This window comes from Gobio gobio (assembly GCF_949357685.1).
Source record: "Gobio gobio genome assembly, chromosome: 6".
Classification (NCBI taxonomy): Eukaryota; Metazoa; Chordata; class Actinopteri; order Cypriniformes; family Gobionidae; genus Gobio; species Gobio gobio.
Window position 1 is genome coordinate 51000311 of NC_137102.1, and position 16486 is coordinate 51016796.

The 16486-nt window shown below is 39.6% G+C and overlaps 1 protein-coding gene across 1 annotated transcript in view; it reads right to left on the reverse strand.

The window, feature by feature from the left end:
• Positions 1-236: 236 nt before the first annotated feature.
• cul3a (cullin 3a) overlaps positions 237-16486 on the reverse strand; it is a 42115-nt gene continuing 25865 nt past the window's right edge. Inside the window, exons 4-16 of the mRNA XM_079819951.1 lie at positions 15044-15204; positions 14837-14951; positions 13671-13899; positions 13437-13582; positions 13046-13222; positions 11665-11835; positions 11480-11587; positions 11137-11261; positions 10802-10898; positions 6295-6429; positions 6009-6195; positions 2009-2154; positions 237-1904 (exon numbers count right to left, since the gene is read on the reverse strand). Of these exons, the coding sequence (XP_079676077.1) occupies positions 1773-1904; positions 2009-2154; positions 6009-6195; positions 6295-6429; positions 10802-10898; positions 11137-11261; positions 11480-11587; positions 11665-11835; positions 13046-13222; positions 13437-13582; positions 13671-13899; positions 14837-14951; positions 15044-15204 (1929 nt within the window). The 3' untranslated portion in view covers positions 237-1772. The remainder of the gene's footprint in view (positions 1905-2008; positions 2155-6008; positions 6196-6294; positions 6430-10801; positions 10899-11136; positions 11262-11479; positions 11588-11664; positions 11836-13045; positions 13223-13436; positions 13583-13670; positions 13900-14836; positions 14952-15043; positions 15205-16486) is intronic.

The window sequence follows — 16486 nt, forward strand, 5'->3', positions numbered from 1 at the left end:
AAATGCATCAAAAAAACAATCAATGGAATTTCAATGACACCCGGTGGCTATTTTTGGTATAGCGCCTAAAAAAAATCTCATGGGAACTTTAATTTTTTGTGATATCAACTTCAAATTTGGAACACAACTTGATTAGACATATGGCTTTGGTTTTATAGTAATTTTAGATTAATTTTTTTTTGTAAAATATATATTTTATATAAAATAAAAAATATTTAGTACAGTATTTTTTATTTACAGTAAATTTAAACTTCCATAACTTTTTCATAATTTCATATTTTGAATTTCCTTCACTTCAATCACATCTGCCGAGTGTCTGCTTTAAAACAAGATCAAACTTAGGTCTATATTCCAAAGCATTCTTGAATTACAGCCCTTTAAGTTTGGATAGTGCATTTTCATGTGTATTCTCAAAAAGGGGGGGTGACAGTTAAGGTTTTTTTTAATAACATGTGATGCTTTTTTTCAGGTTGTGTTAAATTGATAAAAAGTGATTCTGTTTGGAATAAATGCTGTTATTTATATAAAAAAAAGTATCACAGTTTCCAAAAAAAACATTAGGCAACTGTTTTCAACATTGATAACAGCGACTGACTTACAAGTTAGTCATCAATTAGTTTTCTTTAAGACTGTCTTTACTTTTTAAAGTCAGTTACATAAAAACATAGATTTGCCTAAATTGGTACGGAAAAGTAATTCCGATTACCCCGAACTAACTGCTAGTTGGCCATACAAGTTCTTAAGACACAGTCTTCACATAATGGCTGTTTATGCAACTGGTCTCTGATCAGTCGGTCTATCGCTACGTACACTGTTTACACAGAAGGAAATCAAAGCTGTGGATTTTGCTCCCTGCTGCTTTTATTTATTTTTTGGCAAACCTTTATTTCATCAGGGAGTTTCAGTGACGTTGTAATTCTTTCTTCAAACCTGTTACCCGCTGTGCACATGTGCAGCACTCATATCTGCTCTGCCCATTTCTGAAAACAATTTGATTGTGTTTGGACCGGGGCCACACATAATTCAAGCTTGGCAGTAATGGCATTTTAGAGGTTTAATAGCAGGAAATTGGAGATAGTGATGTACCGTCTAATTCTCTGAGTCATTTGGCTGCTTTTTATTACACGTGTCTCGGGAGGCAAGGCCACCTGGGACATTGTGGAATGTTTGTATTTGTTTAATAAACCAAGAATGAAATTACATCGACATGTACAGCATCCGTTTCATCTCGAGGTTACCATGGAAACCTCAATGGCATCTGCAAGAAAGCGGTAAGCGGTTCAATATCCACATTTTTATTGAACTTTTTTGAACTTATTTCCGTAGCCATATTTTGGCTGTTTTGTTAGGGTGTTTAATAATTCTGCCTTTTATACAGTATTGAAAAAAAAAAAAAAAAAACAACAACATGTGCAGTGCATTCACATTTTCCCAAGGGATTCTTTTGATTTTGATCTCTACGAGGGTAAAACGGTGAAGAGACTGAAGCTGAATCCATTCATAGCTGAGATTCTCATAAGAGTGGGATTGATCTAATTAAAAATAACCTACAACACAATTATGGATTTTCTTATTTTGCTTCCCGATTATTTCTCCAGATTGTAAGGTTTATGATTTCTTGGTTTGCTTTTCTTTTAAATGAAGTCCGCTACCCAGAGGTCATCTTTTGTTTAAAAGAAACGTCCCAGTCCATGCGAAGAGCAGTCCAGAATCTTTTTAATTTTCCTGTCTTTGTGTTGCTCACTCGTCTCCTTGTGCAGACATGTGATCCACTACGCAACATACGTGTAGACTTTACGATCCTCCGGCGTCCGGGCCAAATATTCTCTTTCTATTAGTCCTTCAATGCGCTTTTTAATTACCACGGGGCTCGGCAGGAACCGCGCCCTCAGCTGCTGGGTCACCTGACAGGAGACAACCAATCAGATGTTTAGAAATGTGCAGATACAACTTGAACCGTTTTTGAAATGTCAAACAAAATAAAGCGTGAACAAGAACACGCGCTCACCTCTGCTACCAGTACGTTGTGCTGCATCTTCTTCCTGGACTTCATGATGCGTACGATGGCAGCCTCGATTTCATGTTTCCTGTCATCGTCGACTTTCTGCCGCGTCTCCTTGCGCTCTGGGTCTGACTCGCCTTGCTTAGCAGCAACTGCAGAAGACGGATTCAAAGAGTTTGTGAAGCACATTTCAATATTAAAGACATCTAAATTCAGATCACTTGACACGTCGTAGGACCATATCTCTGATTCAAACGTTATCTACACCAAATATTTCATAAAATCAAGAGTATAACTCCAAAATAGAGGTATAAATATTTAAAGGCCTCATTAATTGTTTTGACAAGAGCATTGTTGGTGTATTTCCTATTTAAAAAAGGAAGTTGGAGCAAGAAGTAGAATGAACAGCTCATTCTAAAAAGCCAAAAGTGTAGCTATTGTTTACTAAAAGTATTGGGGTGTGTTCACACTCGTGGTTCGGTTTACTTGGTCCGGACCCCCATTGCGACTATGATGAGAAAAAACAGGTGTGCTTGAGCATTCTGTCCTTTTTAAAGTCGCATCTTGTGACATCTAGGGATGGGCATTTCAAGCAAAAAGAATATTCATTGATCGCTGGGAATTTTTTGAAAATCACAACTCCTTCCCCACGCATGCACAGGCTACACACATATAAAAAGAGAGATAGAGGGAGAGAGACCATTCACACTCTCAATCTGTGTGATGATAAACTGTTTAATTCATTAGGGAATAGGCTCTCAACTCAAGCCATATAATTATTGTAACATGCTGAAACATAACTGTTATTTGACATCGCCCCAAGTTACCGTAACCGTTATGCCATACATATGCCACGCAAGTCTACAGTGTGCGTGTGAGACAATGTGTTTTTACACTGGCAGTTTAGTTCGAAATGGGGCACGGTTCGCATGAAAAATTGCTAATGTGAAAGCGGTCATACAGAGATTGGTGCGCACTGAGGTACCGAACCCGAGAACCCACAACCTGAGCACAGTTTGCACTCGAAATGTGCCGCGATTCGTGTGAATGTGAAAGCAACACTCGGGTGCGCACTTGTTCAGGAAGAAAAGTAACCAACGCACGCGCTTTAGCCGATTACAATGTCATTAGTTCAATAACATGCATGTAAGAGATGATAGTGTTGATGATTTACCTTAGATACGATACTGTAAACCCAAGTGTCGTTTTCTCAGTTGCGAATAATAGCACCAAATTAGTAATAAAAAATAACAAAAGATTTATATATATATATTTTCTATATATATATATAGACCCGCGTTCTGTTTTCTATCATGCCTGTGCATGTTTGTGATGATGCAAGATGAACGCAAAAGCACAAAGGTTTAAGTTGAGTGTGAAACCAGACAAATGCTGTGGAGGCGCAAAGAAGAATCATGCTCGGACCGCAGCAAACGTGCCCAGTATAAAACACCCTGAGAGTCGATTGACAGCTTTTAGGTGCGTTATTGGCAGGGTCACTCTCTGATTACATGAACGCGTCACCACCACACCAGCACCGAAAACATGGGGATTTTTTAAGACGATAATCGCACAACCTATTCCGATATTCTATAATTAAATCATCTAATCGAATATTTAAAAATCGCGACTCATCCTTAGGTGACATCATGCCTCGTTTTTGGTTCGTTTACATGTCTTTGGTCTGTGTTGCGTTCATATTTCAGTCAAACCGTCAAACAGGGCTGTGTGCTAAGCCCGTTTCTCTACTCCCTCTTCACCGCCGACTGCAAGCCTGTGTATGGATCTAATTCTATCGTCAAGTTTGCGGACGACACTACGGTGATTGGTCTCATCAGCAACAACGATGAGACCGCCTACAGGGAGGAGATCCAGCACCTGGCCACATGGTGCGCTGATAATAACCTGCTCCTCAACACCACCAAAACGAAGGAGCTCATCGTGGACTTCAGGAAGGAGTCAAGAGGCACACACGACACCATCCACATCAATGGAATGGCTGTTGAACGTGTCTCCAGTTTCAAGTTCCTGGGGAAACACATCTCGGCGGACATGTCGTGGACGACCAACACCTCCAGCCTGGTCAAGAAGGCTCACCAGCGCCTCTTCTTCCTGAGGACACTGAGGAAGAATCAGCTCTCCTCGGCTATCCTGGTGAACTTCTATCGCTGCGCAATAGAAAGCATCCTGACCAACTGTGTGGCAGTGTGGTATGGGAGCTGCTCTGTTGCGGAGCGCAAGGCACTGCAGCGGGTGGTGAAAACTGCCCAGCGCATCACAGGGACTCCACTACCTGCCATCGAGCACATCCAGAGGAAACGCTGCCTGCATCGAGCTCGCAGCATCCTCAAGGACTCCTCTCACCCAGCCCACAGACTGTTTTCTCTCCTGCCCTCCGGCAGGCGTTTCAGGATCCACCGGACCAGGACCAGCAGACTAAAGAACAGTTTTTTCTCCAGAGCTGTCTCCTTACTGAACTCTAACCCCCGTTGATCCACTCCCCTCTTATACTGATAACTCTCCTACCTCACATCCACCTTCACTTTGTTATTTGCACTACCGACTGTTTATCACAGTAACAACTGTTTACTTATTCATTTTGCACTACCACACCGTAACTGGATTATGCTCATTTGCACTGCCGACTGTTTACAGTACCTACTGTTTACATTTGTATTTTGCACTGTACTTCTAACTGTAATATGCAACCACTTTCCACTGCACTTTTACACTTTTTTCGGATAGCTTCTGTCCATAATTTATTGCACTACCTTAATCCACTGCCATATTCCTCATTTTAGCCTAACATATCATTGTATACCTCTATCTGTAAAATGTATATTATATTATATTCATAGTACATATCCACCTGTAAATTCTGTTTATAGTATTAACCATCTGTATATTATTCACCTGTAAATTCTGTTTATAGTAATAACCATCTCTCTATTTATAGATATATTTATATATACTCAGTACATATCCATGTCCTGCACTTATGCAAACGTTGTATATCCTGCACTTGCTGCTATTGCACTTCTGGTTAGACCTAAACTGCATTTCGTTGCCTTGTACTTGTACTTGTGTAATGACAATAAAGTTGAATCTAATCTAATCTAATCTAAACCGCACCAAATTCAAAATAGCAAAACACCAAATGGCAGGTGGTGTTTATAATTGAGAGGGAGGGGACATTCTAGAGAACACTTTATTGGACCTGTATATGACCCTTAAGGCTGACCCCACACTGAAAGATATCAGATTTTCACAATGTGATTTCGCTAAAAATGATGATAAAAAAATAAATCCTATAGATCCTATAGTGCATTGAGTGCCGCGATGTGACCAAGACAGCACGTCACACAGAATCCATTCATAAACAACCACATTCCCAACTATGAACATGGGAAATCTTGCAAAATCTCTTGTGGTCAAATGTGACTTTAGAGTAAACAAACAGGGCGGACGACAGGTAAGAAGAAATGGCATTAATAGTGTTTGGACAGCTTTTTACAGAGAATTAGTGAAAGAAAAAACCCCCCAAAGGTTTGGATGAATTCGTGTTATGTTTCTGTCTGATCAATTTCTGCGTTTGTCTCGTTTCGTTCCGTGACAACCTACACAGTGTGGGCGCGTTTGTCCGCGGGGTTCCCCTTAAACAACAAAATTTCTGATTTGAGCAGATTCACTCACTCTTAGCACACATCACGGCACAGGAAATTCTGATAAGACAATCAGGACTTTACCTAAGATTTTTGGAAGGGGAGAATTAGGCCCAAAATCAGCCCGATTATCTTGTAGTGTGTGGATGCCTTAAGATGAATCATAAATATATTTGGTCTATTTTAAACGCATGTATCTGCTAAAAATATACATAATTCTCTCTACTTTTAGGAGAACACTAGCATATAGATGACTAAAAATTCCAATGTTGAACTCTGATTTCTTTCAGACAAGAAGTAATTTCTTTCTTAGTCAACAGCGCCCCCGTGTGGCAGCACAATACCTGTTTGTATTTTGACTCTGTGCAGTTTGGAGGTGAACTGGTCGTTGACTGTAAACACATGGCCGCTTTCGATCTCTTTACTCTTGGGCTCTTTCGTGAGAACTCTCTGGGTGGGTTTCCCGCAGGCTAGAGACTGCAGGGCCCGGACCAGTTCGCGCTCAGGGATGTCAGTCTCCTGCTGGATCTCCTGAGGGGGTTAGAGGTCAACAAGAGTGAAGGTTAAACCGATCATGTAGGCATGGCTTCATGGAGTTCAGATCTGGAACATTTGGATGGGAAGTTTTACCTCAAAGGTAAACTTGTCTCTGTTGTTGAAGAGCATGAGGATGGTCATCTGGAAGGTTGACACCTGCAGAATGTGCTTCCGTGTGTTTGAACCTGTTAGCAAAGCCCCGCCCACACCTACATCTGAGCCATCCTCCTAGAGAGAGAGAGAGAAAAAAGTCAATTAAAACAACACATTTTATAAATATTATTTAAAATGGCAAAAAAGCAACAAAATCACAGCCAATCAGAATATACTTGGGGGTTTAGTTTAATATGGATTTTGGACCAATGAGATTCCACTGTGGGTGGAGCTACTTAGCACAACATAATAAAAAAAACAACAACTGGAAACTGAAAAGTGCCTGATAAAATGTCGCGTCACCTGTCTTCTCATGGTCACGGCTGGTTAGGACAACAACAAAGATTAGATGGAACGCTTTATCAATTTATTAAGTCGTGCTTTCTGCTGTCTTAGGGTACGCTTCAAAGTTTACAGTTTAATCACTATATTAAAGGTGACTGAGAGCTCAACACGCTACAACTCAAGAAAACACATGCAAATAGAAAGAACACCAGGAAATTAAGAAAACACCTCTGATGAAGTGATTTGGACAGCCCTGATGAGTACATATATCATATTTATAATATTTTATTTGGGTATTATATAGGGCTGCCCCTAATGCTCGACTAATTGTTAGTCAACTAAAGAGACTTAGTCGACCAAAAATGTTATTAGTCGGTTAGCCGCAGAAAAAAAAAAAAAAACTCCACAGGAAGTTGCAAAGTCACGCAGTCTGTGAGGAACAGATCGTTAACAGCGGGTCTTGCGGTATTTACAGTATGTCGGGCAGGAAATCCAAACGTTCGACTTTCATCCATCAACTCAGGGCTCCAGACTAACTTTTTTCACAAGGAGCTAGGGCTGTACGATTAATCGAAAACTAATCAAAACCGAAATTCAGAACCTCTAACCGATGTATTTTTCCCATGTCAGTTATTTCGGTTTTAGTCACCTGACTTCGCCTCGTCAGTCACATCAAATGCAGTTTGCAGGCACACAGAGAGATGCAGGAGCAGTTATCTGTGTTTATAGATGCCCAGAATCACTATAGTAACTGCATGTTTTACACAGTTTATACAGGTAAGTTGATTGCCGTTCTTATAGCCTACGCTGCCACACACACACACACACGGCGCGCGCAAGCCCCGAAGCCAGATCGGTTTCATTTTCGTCCTCATAAAGTTTGTCAAGTAAATGCGTTTAAAGCCTTGCCAGTTTGAACATTTAACGCGATTGTGCACTATTCAATTACAACAATACGGAAAACTTATCTGTTGAGTGCTCAGCTTTTTTTCTGTGAGACAAATACCCCTTTTCCACCAAGGCAGTGCTAGAGCTAATTCAGAGCCAGAGCTAGTCCCAGTTCATAGTTGGTTCGACTGAGGAGCCTTCTAAGAACCGGTTTGCTTTTCCACGGGCTGAGAGCCACAACAGAGCCATGTCTTACGTCACTGTATACGTCTCATCTCTCTCAGCAACGCTAGCAAGGCAGCGGCAATGTTGCCAAGTATGTGGTTTTGCCGCGTGCTGTTTTTTTCATGTCCGCGGGATGAAGCGACCCCAATTATGTGATATTTAGTCCCGGGAATGCGAATTTTAGTGCCAAAAAACACATATATTTAACCCCAAATGTGATTTTTACTGGGGAATCCCCCCCTGGAACGCGATTGGCTTGTTTTGAGTAGCAATTGGGCGGGTTTGTTGTGAAAACCTGGCAACCCTGGGCAGCGGGAAACACAAACACACCAGGCTTGTTCGAGATGCATCGTCACTGCGCAGACCGATCCACGTATGATATAAAAAAAAGGCATGAGTGAATCAAAAGCATAAGGAGTCATGTGCTCTCGCTGGACTCAGTTATCATACGGCGATCGGTCTCTGCACAGCACCGCTGCGAACAAGCCTTCCATCAACAATGCAAACGTTGCGTTACTATTCATTCACATGGCTTTACGATCCTACATCGGCATCAAAACACAACGCAAACACAGCGAATCCAACGCATTCATGTAGTTCGCCGTAATTTGTATAGACGGAGATTACAAACGAACAGCAGCTGTTAGCTCCATTAGCTGCTATTTCAAAAATGGTGGATCTAAAGTTTACGTCAGCGCCTGACGTAATCGGTTCTTACTTCTAGCCCTGTTCTAGCCCAGCAATGTTTTGGTGCTACTTAAGAACCACTTTTCCTGGCTCGGAGCTGGGGCTTTGTGTGTGGAAACACAAAGAACCGATTTGAAACTAGGCTCTGGCTCCGATCGAGCTCTGGCTCTGCTTTGGTGGAAAAGGGGTAAAAGAGCCGAGCCGTGTCGCATCTCTGACAACGCGCGCGCGCCCTGAAGGCAGACCTCTTTTCCCGTGAAGATCGCGCGCAGATAGCAGCGCAGAAACGCAGTGTAAACGCTGTCCTGTGACTAAAGTAAAGTCACTAAAGTAGCTTAGAAACTCAACCGTTATTGGCATATATTTTAATACCTTTGAAGTAAGTACAAACCACAGCTTCATAATGAATAGAGACGGTATGAGTAATTCACACACACAATCACTCTCTCATTAATGCATTCAGAGAGATGTAATGTAGGTCTACTACTGTGTTAATTTATCTGTGTCTGATGTACAACAAGCAGAAATCAGCCCCATAGACAATAACTGCTGAAAGTGAACCGTTGCCTTCAAGTATTTTAAAAAATCACAAAGAAATGCACTTTCATTAGAAAAATTAATTCCACCTTTAATAGTAGAAAATATTTACAGTAAAAACCTTATCAGGAACTTACTCTAAAACCTTATGAGGGCAAAAAATGTAAAGAAAAAAAAAACAGAAAAAAAACCCGAGCAAAATAATCGTTCATTAATCGTAATCGAGGTAAAATGTTCAATTAATCGAGGTTTTTATTTTTGGTCAAATCTTTACAGCCCTACTAGGAGCACAGTGGCCCCCAACTGAAAATGTAGGGGCGCACACCGTAAATCAACATGCTAACCCCAATCTACTAATTTGCACTGTATTACAAATAAATACTTTTATAATACAGGGCTCCAGACTAACATTTGAGAGCAGTGGCACCAGCGCCACTAAGTTCTACAGATGGTGAAAAAATCAGCACCTGATTTTGAAACATGCAAGTAAATTGGTGGCTCGTTCTAATGTTAACCTAGATAAATGTGCGCTTGTGTTAGACACATATCTAAGTGTTTGTGTGGAGTGTGGAAGCTAAAGTATAGCACGCTTACTCTTACTGCTAGCCTGGATGCCAGCCGAACTTAGCCACGCCCGCAACATTTGTTCGGTCTGGACTTGATCCGTTGTGGAGCAACTATGCTCGAACCAGAGCTGTTCGGACCAATCAAATTGTGAGGGCGGGCTTTATACAATGATAGACAGATGATCAAAAGTAATGTAACCATCCACGTCACCAAAGAGCGCTTGGGTTTAATTAATTTACTTAACGGTGAACTTGTTCGTATATGCATTCACCTTTACTATTTCTCTCAAAAATGATGATCGTGTTGGCAAGTACTCCGTGCATCCTTAAATTCTTTTTACAACACCAGCCATGACCGTTTACACTCATCTTCTTCTTCTACTTCTTCCAGCGTGCGTGCAGTAGAGTTCTGTTGACAACTATGCGTCGCTCTGATTGGTTGTAGGTCTATCCAATTGAGTGCAGAGGCATTTTCGCCCCATAAATCACAGCCCAATGGAGCAGTATCACTCATATTCCGACTAGAATCTGAGTATGACGACGTCAGGCATGGAGGTATTGGTGTAATCACTTGCATGTCTTGATAATAGCGGAAACAACTTAAAATACCCTTATGCGTCATCTGTTCATTCGAAACAGTAAAAGGTCTGCTTTAATTGGTGCAAACTCACAATAACAAGAAATAGCGGTGCCTTTGTAAAATGAAGAAAACAAAATGGGATGCGCTTTCTGCAGTCTCGGTCTCTGTGAACTTGAGTGTCAAAAAAATAAACCAAAACTCAGTGCATACTTGCCTCACATACATGAGAAATGTATCTATAGAAAGCTTGAAATGTCAAGCGATTGTCAACCAATTAAAGTGGAAAACACATTCTTTATATATTACAAATGTAATCTTTATGAAATGTGCATACAGGCACATCTACTAATGCGGAGATGACGAGTCAGCATCGTCAACAATCTTGGCAGCCGAAAATACAGAAAACATAATCAATAAATTATTAAACTGTTTAGACGGTCTCCTTGCTGTTTTTTTTTTTTTACAACACATTCATAATCATTACTTTTTCCAGTGTACTGTGGCAAGCTTTATGTGTGCGTTTGAGCGCCGATTAGGCTATGTATTAGATATAAATCATAATAATGAGCCTTTCATTTTCCAATATGGCTTATTAATATACAAATGCAATTCGTGAATGAATGACTACTAGTCGACTAGAAAAAGTTGAGGGCAGCCCTAGTATTAAAGGTGTCCGTACCTTCTTAATGGCACCGTGGAAGGTGGCGTTGAGGTCTGCAGAACCCATGTGGTGCTGGAGTGTGAGTTGCCTACCGCTGTGCTTAGCCAAATAAAACCTGCACAGAGTTAAAAATCACATGAAACCAAGCTACAAGTAGTACAAACTCAGATAAAGACATGACAGACAGAGATTTTCAAACAGTTTCAGTCATATACTTACAAAAAAACAAAACAATAATGTTCGATTACAGTCAACAGACATGTAAAAATCCGGATAATTGTTCAACTTAAAAGGAAATGTACATATAATTAAATAAGGAAAAGGTTGTATGAGGGTATAGAGGCGAGTCATACCTTCTGAAGACCTCAAAGGCGTGGCGTGGGGAGGGTGGGATGTTGCATTTGGGTGTGGCTGACTGTGTGGGCCAGTAACCTGTGGTCAGTACTCTCACTGTGAGATCAACACCACAGAGAGACACCTGCGACATGAAGACAAACCACATATTTTTGCATTTGGTGTGGAAGGACTCAAAGGGTTGCTTCGCTTCAATTGACAATGTTCTTTTTCAGAAAATTTGGATGTGGTGTGAATAGGCCCCTCATGGCGCAGCAATTACAATTAGCTTATTTTAAGAACAGCAGAAGTCAAAGGGGCATGTGTGTGTGTGGGCATGTGTGTGTGTGTGCACATATGCACCTGTGATGTCTGCAGGTGGTGGCGGAATTCATCCATAGTGGTATTAGAGATGCTCATGTCTCTAAACATGCCCTCCAGTTTAGAGGTGAACTGACAACCGCACTCCGTCTGGGAGAGAAAGCACGAGTATCACATTAGTAACAGAGGAATACAGTGAAAGAGTAAAAAAAGGATATGGTGTGCACCTTTAATTTGGAGATCATATTTTTCTCGGAGTCGTCTGAAACGCTTTTATTGGTTAAGAGTCTTCTGGCCAGGTGCTGTTTGTAGTAACGCTCAAACACGTCCTTCTCCTGCATGAACCTGAACAACACCATGGCCTTATCCAGGATGGACTCCACTTCCTGTTCCGTCAGCTGAACACACACACACACACACACACAATTATAAGGAATCAATAAAGAGATCAGTAATAACTTTGCTTCTGTGTTCTTTTAAAATTATTTATATGCTATTATTGTATTTATTTATTAATATTGTAAATTAGCTCATTTTCATATTTTCAGTTTTAATTTTTAATTTTATTTTAAAGAATTTTGTGCTTTTGTCGTTTTTATTATTATTTTACCCCCCCCCCCCCATTTTTTGTAGTTTTTTTTAATAATTCAGTTTTAGTAATTTCACCTTATTTTTTTTAAGTGCAAAAACATTTTCAATTTTACTACGGTGGGAATAAAAGACAAGGATCATGCCAAATATTGCTTTCTAAGTCTTTAAAAGCCGTACAGTTTATTGCCATTACGTAACAATCCAGCATTTTTAAATATGAGCTCTTAATCATACATTATGACTATGGAAGCTTGTTTAAACCACAGAATAGAAAGAAAAGGTAATTGTGACTTTTTATCTCGCTATTCTGACTCTCTCGCAATTGCGAGTTTACATATTTGTGATATAAACGCGAACATTGTCGCAATTCTTTTTTCCTCAGAATTTGACTTTATAACTTGCAATTGCAGTTTAGATCTCACAATTCTGAGAAAAGAAGTCAGACTTGCAAGATATAAACTCGCAACTGTGCAAAAAAGTCAATTGTGAAGAAAAGACTTGCAAGTTTATATCACGCAATTCTGGCTATATCTTGCAATTCTGACTTTATAACACACAAATGTGACTTTTATCAAAATGATGTGATTAGGTAGCAGCTTACGAGTTAACATTCACTGCATCCATTAGAGCAGTTAATAGCATTAGCTATTAAACATCATTATTCAAAATACTACTCACACTTATCAAACTCACCATTCCTGAACATGTGCTTTCTGCAACTAGCGCTGATTGTTTGGGCCAGCGATAAACTCTTTATACTCGGCTAAAGAAATAACTTTTTTTAGAAGAATTTTAACAAGATTTTCCAGGACATTTTACATTTTCTCTAATTTTCCATGTGTTTTCCAGGACTGGAAAATTTGTCATCAATTTTCCAGGTTTTCCAGGACGAGTGGGAACCCTGAATATATAACATAACTCATATTCATAATATATTTGGACAGAAGTGTGGAACTATCGAAGAGAGAATTTAACCAATTCGTAGGAAGTTAAGATGGCCTAAAGCTAATCTCTTACCCCCTTCACTCCTTTCTTGAGTTTGTCGTCGATGAAGAGCGAGAGGTACTCGGGCGATCTGGAGTTGAGGTTGAGGAAATACTCGAAATCTCCAGCGATAGTCTGTTTGAAGAGCCTGTCGTTGTTGAAGGACTCCTGCAGGAACCGGTCAAAGCGCGACTTCAAGTCCAACAAACCCTGAATGATCCACATAAAAAAAGACCCTTATTACTACTCATTACAAACCTAAAGCTCGTTGGGTTTGTTGTATTTACACACTCTCACTAATCTTGGCAGATTTGTTCTTTGTTTATTCAGGATCTGACTCAGCCGGTTGGTTCTGAATTAACTGAACAAGCCTCTATTGTCAGTGCAGTTCTTTTTTTGCTACTTCATGTTGGTGAATGCGTACCTGAATGTAGTCGACGGGGTTCTTGCCCTCTACTTCCTCTGACACCAGAGCTTTACCCTGTTCTCTGAGATACCAGCTCATACACTCGCACATTGTTTTCAGTCCATTAGGAACCCGACCAAACAACTTATACATGCATGCCAGGTCTGAGAGAGAAAGAAAGAAAAGATGAGAGGAATCGAGTTAAATACGAAGCACGAGGAAAAATAAAAGCCTAATTAATTCCTTGCTCACCTTCGGTCTTCCCATTCTTGAGCATGTGAACCAGTCCCGAGTTCTCCATCTCTACGATGGTCTTCATGTGTTTGGAGATGAGCTCTCTCTCCACCACCTTCACGATCGGCTCCTCTGTCGATTTATCCAGGCAGTGCATCACTCGCTCAATCTCTTCGTTTATCCGAGCCTCCACTTTCTTGATGTAGACGCTGGCACTGTTCTCCGCTAGGAACTTTTGACTTTCCATCTGCACAGATACACACACAAATAGAGATATTATACTTAAATAATTCTTGACTGGCTGTCTTTGACTGGTGTTATTTCTTTCTTTACGCCATGTCAGCAACAAGGCTATTTTCATGACAAAAACAGAATAAACAACAGTTCATTCAATGAACAAAAAACTACATAAGACATTTCAGGTTATTATTACATGATAGAAATAACTTTTTTGCCAGTCAAGAATAAATGAGCAAATTGAGCAATTCAGGTCTTAAAAATTATGGTTTATTTCAGGTTAGTAGTGGATTTTTACTTGCCCCACTACAACAAATGCTACATCGGTTTTTAAATCAAAGAATTTTTTATTTTTTTTTCATTAAAAACGTGTACAATAATTATGCTTTTAATTTCTAATAATAGCTGGAAATGTTTTTATAGAATATGAAAATCTATATTTTATTAAAATATAATTAATTAAATCCATTAGAATTTAAATAATACACTATAGTTCAAAAGTTTGGGGTATTTGTTTTTAAGAAATTTAATTATTTTAGATTTCTGAAGGATCACGTGACCCTTCAAAATAATAAAAAATAGAACAGTTATTTCATAGAGAAAGAGTTATTTTTAATTTTAATAATATTTGATCAAATAAGAGACTTTATCCAAAAACAAACTTTTGCACGGTACAGTTTACTTTAATGAATACATCCCACCCATTTAAGTTGCTGAAATATCATTGTGAAGTTGCAAAAATGTGTAAATTTGCGTCTATTTGAACAATAATGCTATAAAATGTTGGCTGAACCTAGTGAAATCACAACACAACTACAAATCAAGTCAACCAATCAAAGAAAGATTTAATTCCTATATTATCTGTGGCCACTGCAGTGACAAGGAAATGTTGTAATATCCAAAATGACAAGCAAGCAGAGTTAAAGCAGTATTACAGCAGCACCCACCTGGAAAAACTCAGCAGACATGTCTAAGAACGGGATTTCAAAATCCTCCTCGTAGACGGACCGACCTTCTAACCCCAAGACCATCAGCATCTGACAGGCATTCCTGATGGCCCCCCTGCAACAAAACAGGACACCACAAACGTCATAAACCTGCATTCTTCTACTACCAACAGCCAGAAGTTTTCACTCTTTTACCGAAACACTCACCTGTCGACCACTTCTCCCCTGCGTTCTCGAGCGATCATGTCCAGCAGAGTTTGTCTGAGATGGTCTCTGATGCAGCCATACCGCACAACCTGATCTCTGAAGATGATCAAACCAAGATTGTAGACGTTTTCCACATTATTCTGTTGAACATACACACGGTCCTAGACAGAGAGAGAAAGAAAAATGTTCCTCAAGGTTTAAAACACAAGGTTCAAATCCCAATCCCCCATTTTCTCCTTTTTATAAATCATGATATGCCTTTTGTTACATTAACAACATTTTGAAAAGGAGTGTTGCAGGGATGACTAATTTCTGCAGGACAAAAGCCAGAAACGAGTTAGCATTTTAGCGCGTCCGGTTCCATTGTCCGGAAGTCAATGTGACATTGGTTAAATGCCTGAAATAAGGTCTGTGGTGAACACAAGCTCAAGATATTTTCACGTTTTATTCTACAACATAAAATACATCAGTAATACCCTCTTGAGATTGTTTTTTTTAAGCTTTTACTTGTCTTCAAAAAGGCGTTTGCTAACAAGTGGCTAAAATAGACTACAGAGGTTGTCTGAGACAGTAAACGTCATCAGCCGAACAGGTATTCTATTGTAGCTCAAGCTTTCAGGGAAAATGCTTTACTTTTTTAAATAAGCACTGACAGAGTTGGAAGCTTAATGGTGGTGATGCTGAAGTCATGCGACCATGGTGTAGTTCATTTATACGCCTACGCTGTGCTTTTTATTCCTGGTGATTTGTGTTAAAGATTCCCAGTGGTGAAAGGTTTTTAATGTTGTTTATGTGTCTATGTGGTGTTTTTAATATGCTTTAAGACAGACCATGTGCAAATTCATCAGTCAACACCAATGCTGAGTATTTTGTCCTTTAAACTACAGTTTACCACAGACAGTCTCAAAAACGCGGTTTGAAATAGCCATTGTTCTCGATGTCACAAACATGTTGTAACCAATTCCGTCACAAGGGGGGCTTTAGCATTAACTATGCAGTGAAGCAGGGGAGTCTCAAGAGAAGCCAGGTTATCCTGGTATATTTTTCTGTTGATATGAAAAATCGGGTACAATTCGCAATATAGCAGGTGGATTATGTATATGAAAATAGGTTTTAAAGCTTTAAGGGATACAATTATTGCCTGGGGGTACTGTAATTTGTAATCATAATATTTTCTGCAATAATCAAAAATCCTATTGGGTTTTTGTCAAGAAAACTAGGGTGATGCTAACTTCAGTTTTGGGCTACAAAAATGTGTCATCACTGCAGCACTTTATGGTCAGGTCAGTAAACAGAATAAGGATTATTAAAGCTTTTTGGTTGGTTGTGCGATCCTGTCTTAACACTCTAAAATCAACGAAAGACAATAGAACATTTGTAAACTTACTGACTGAGTAAACACTGAGTTGTTAGCAAAAAAAATAAAAGAAAAAAAATAATTAT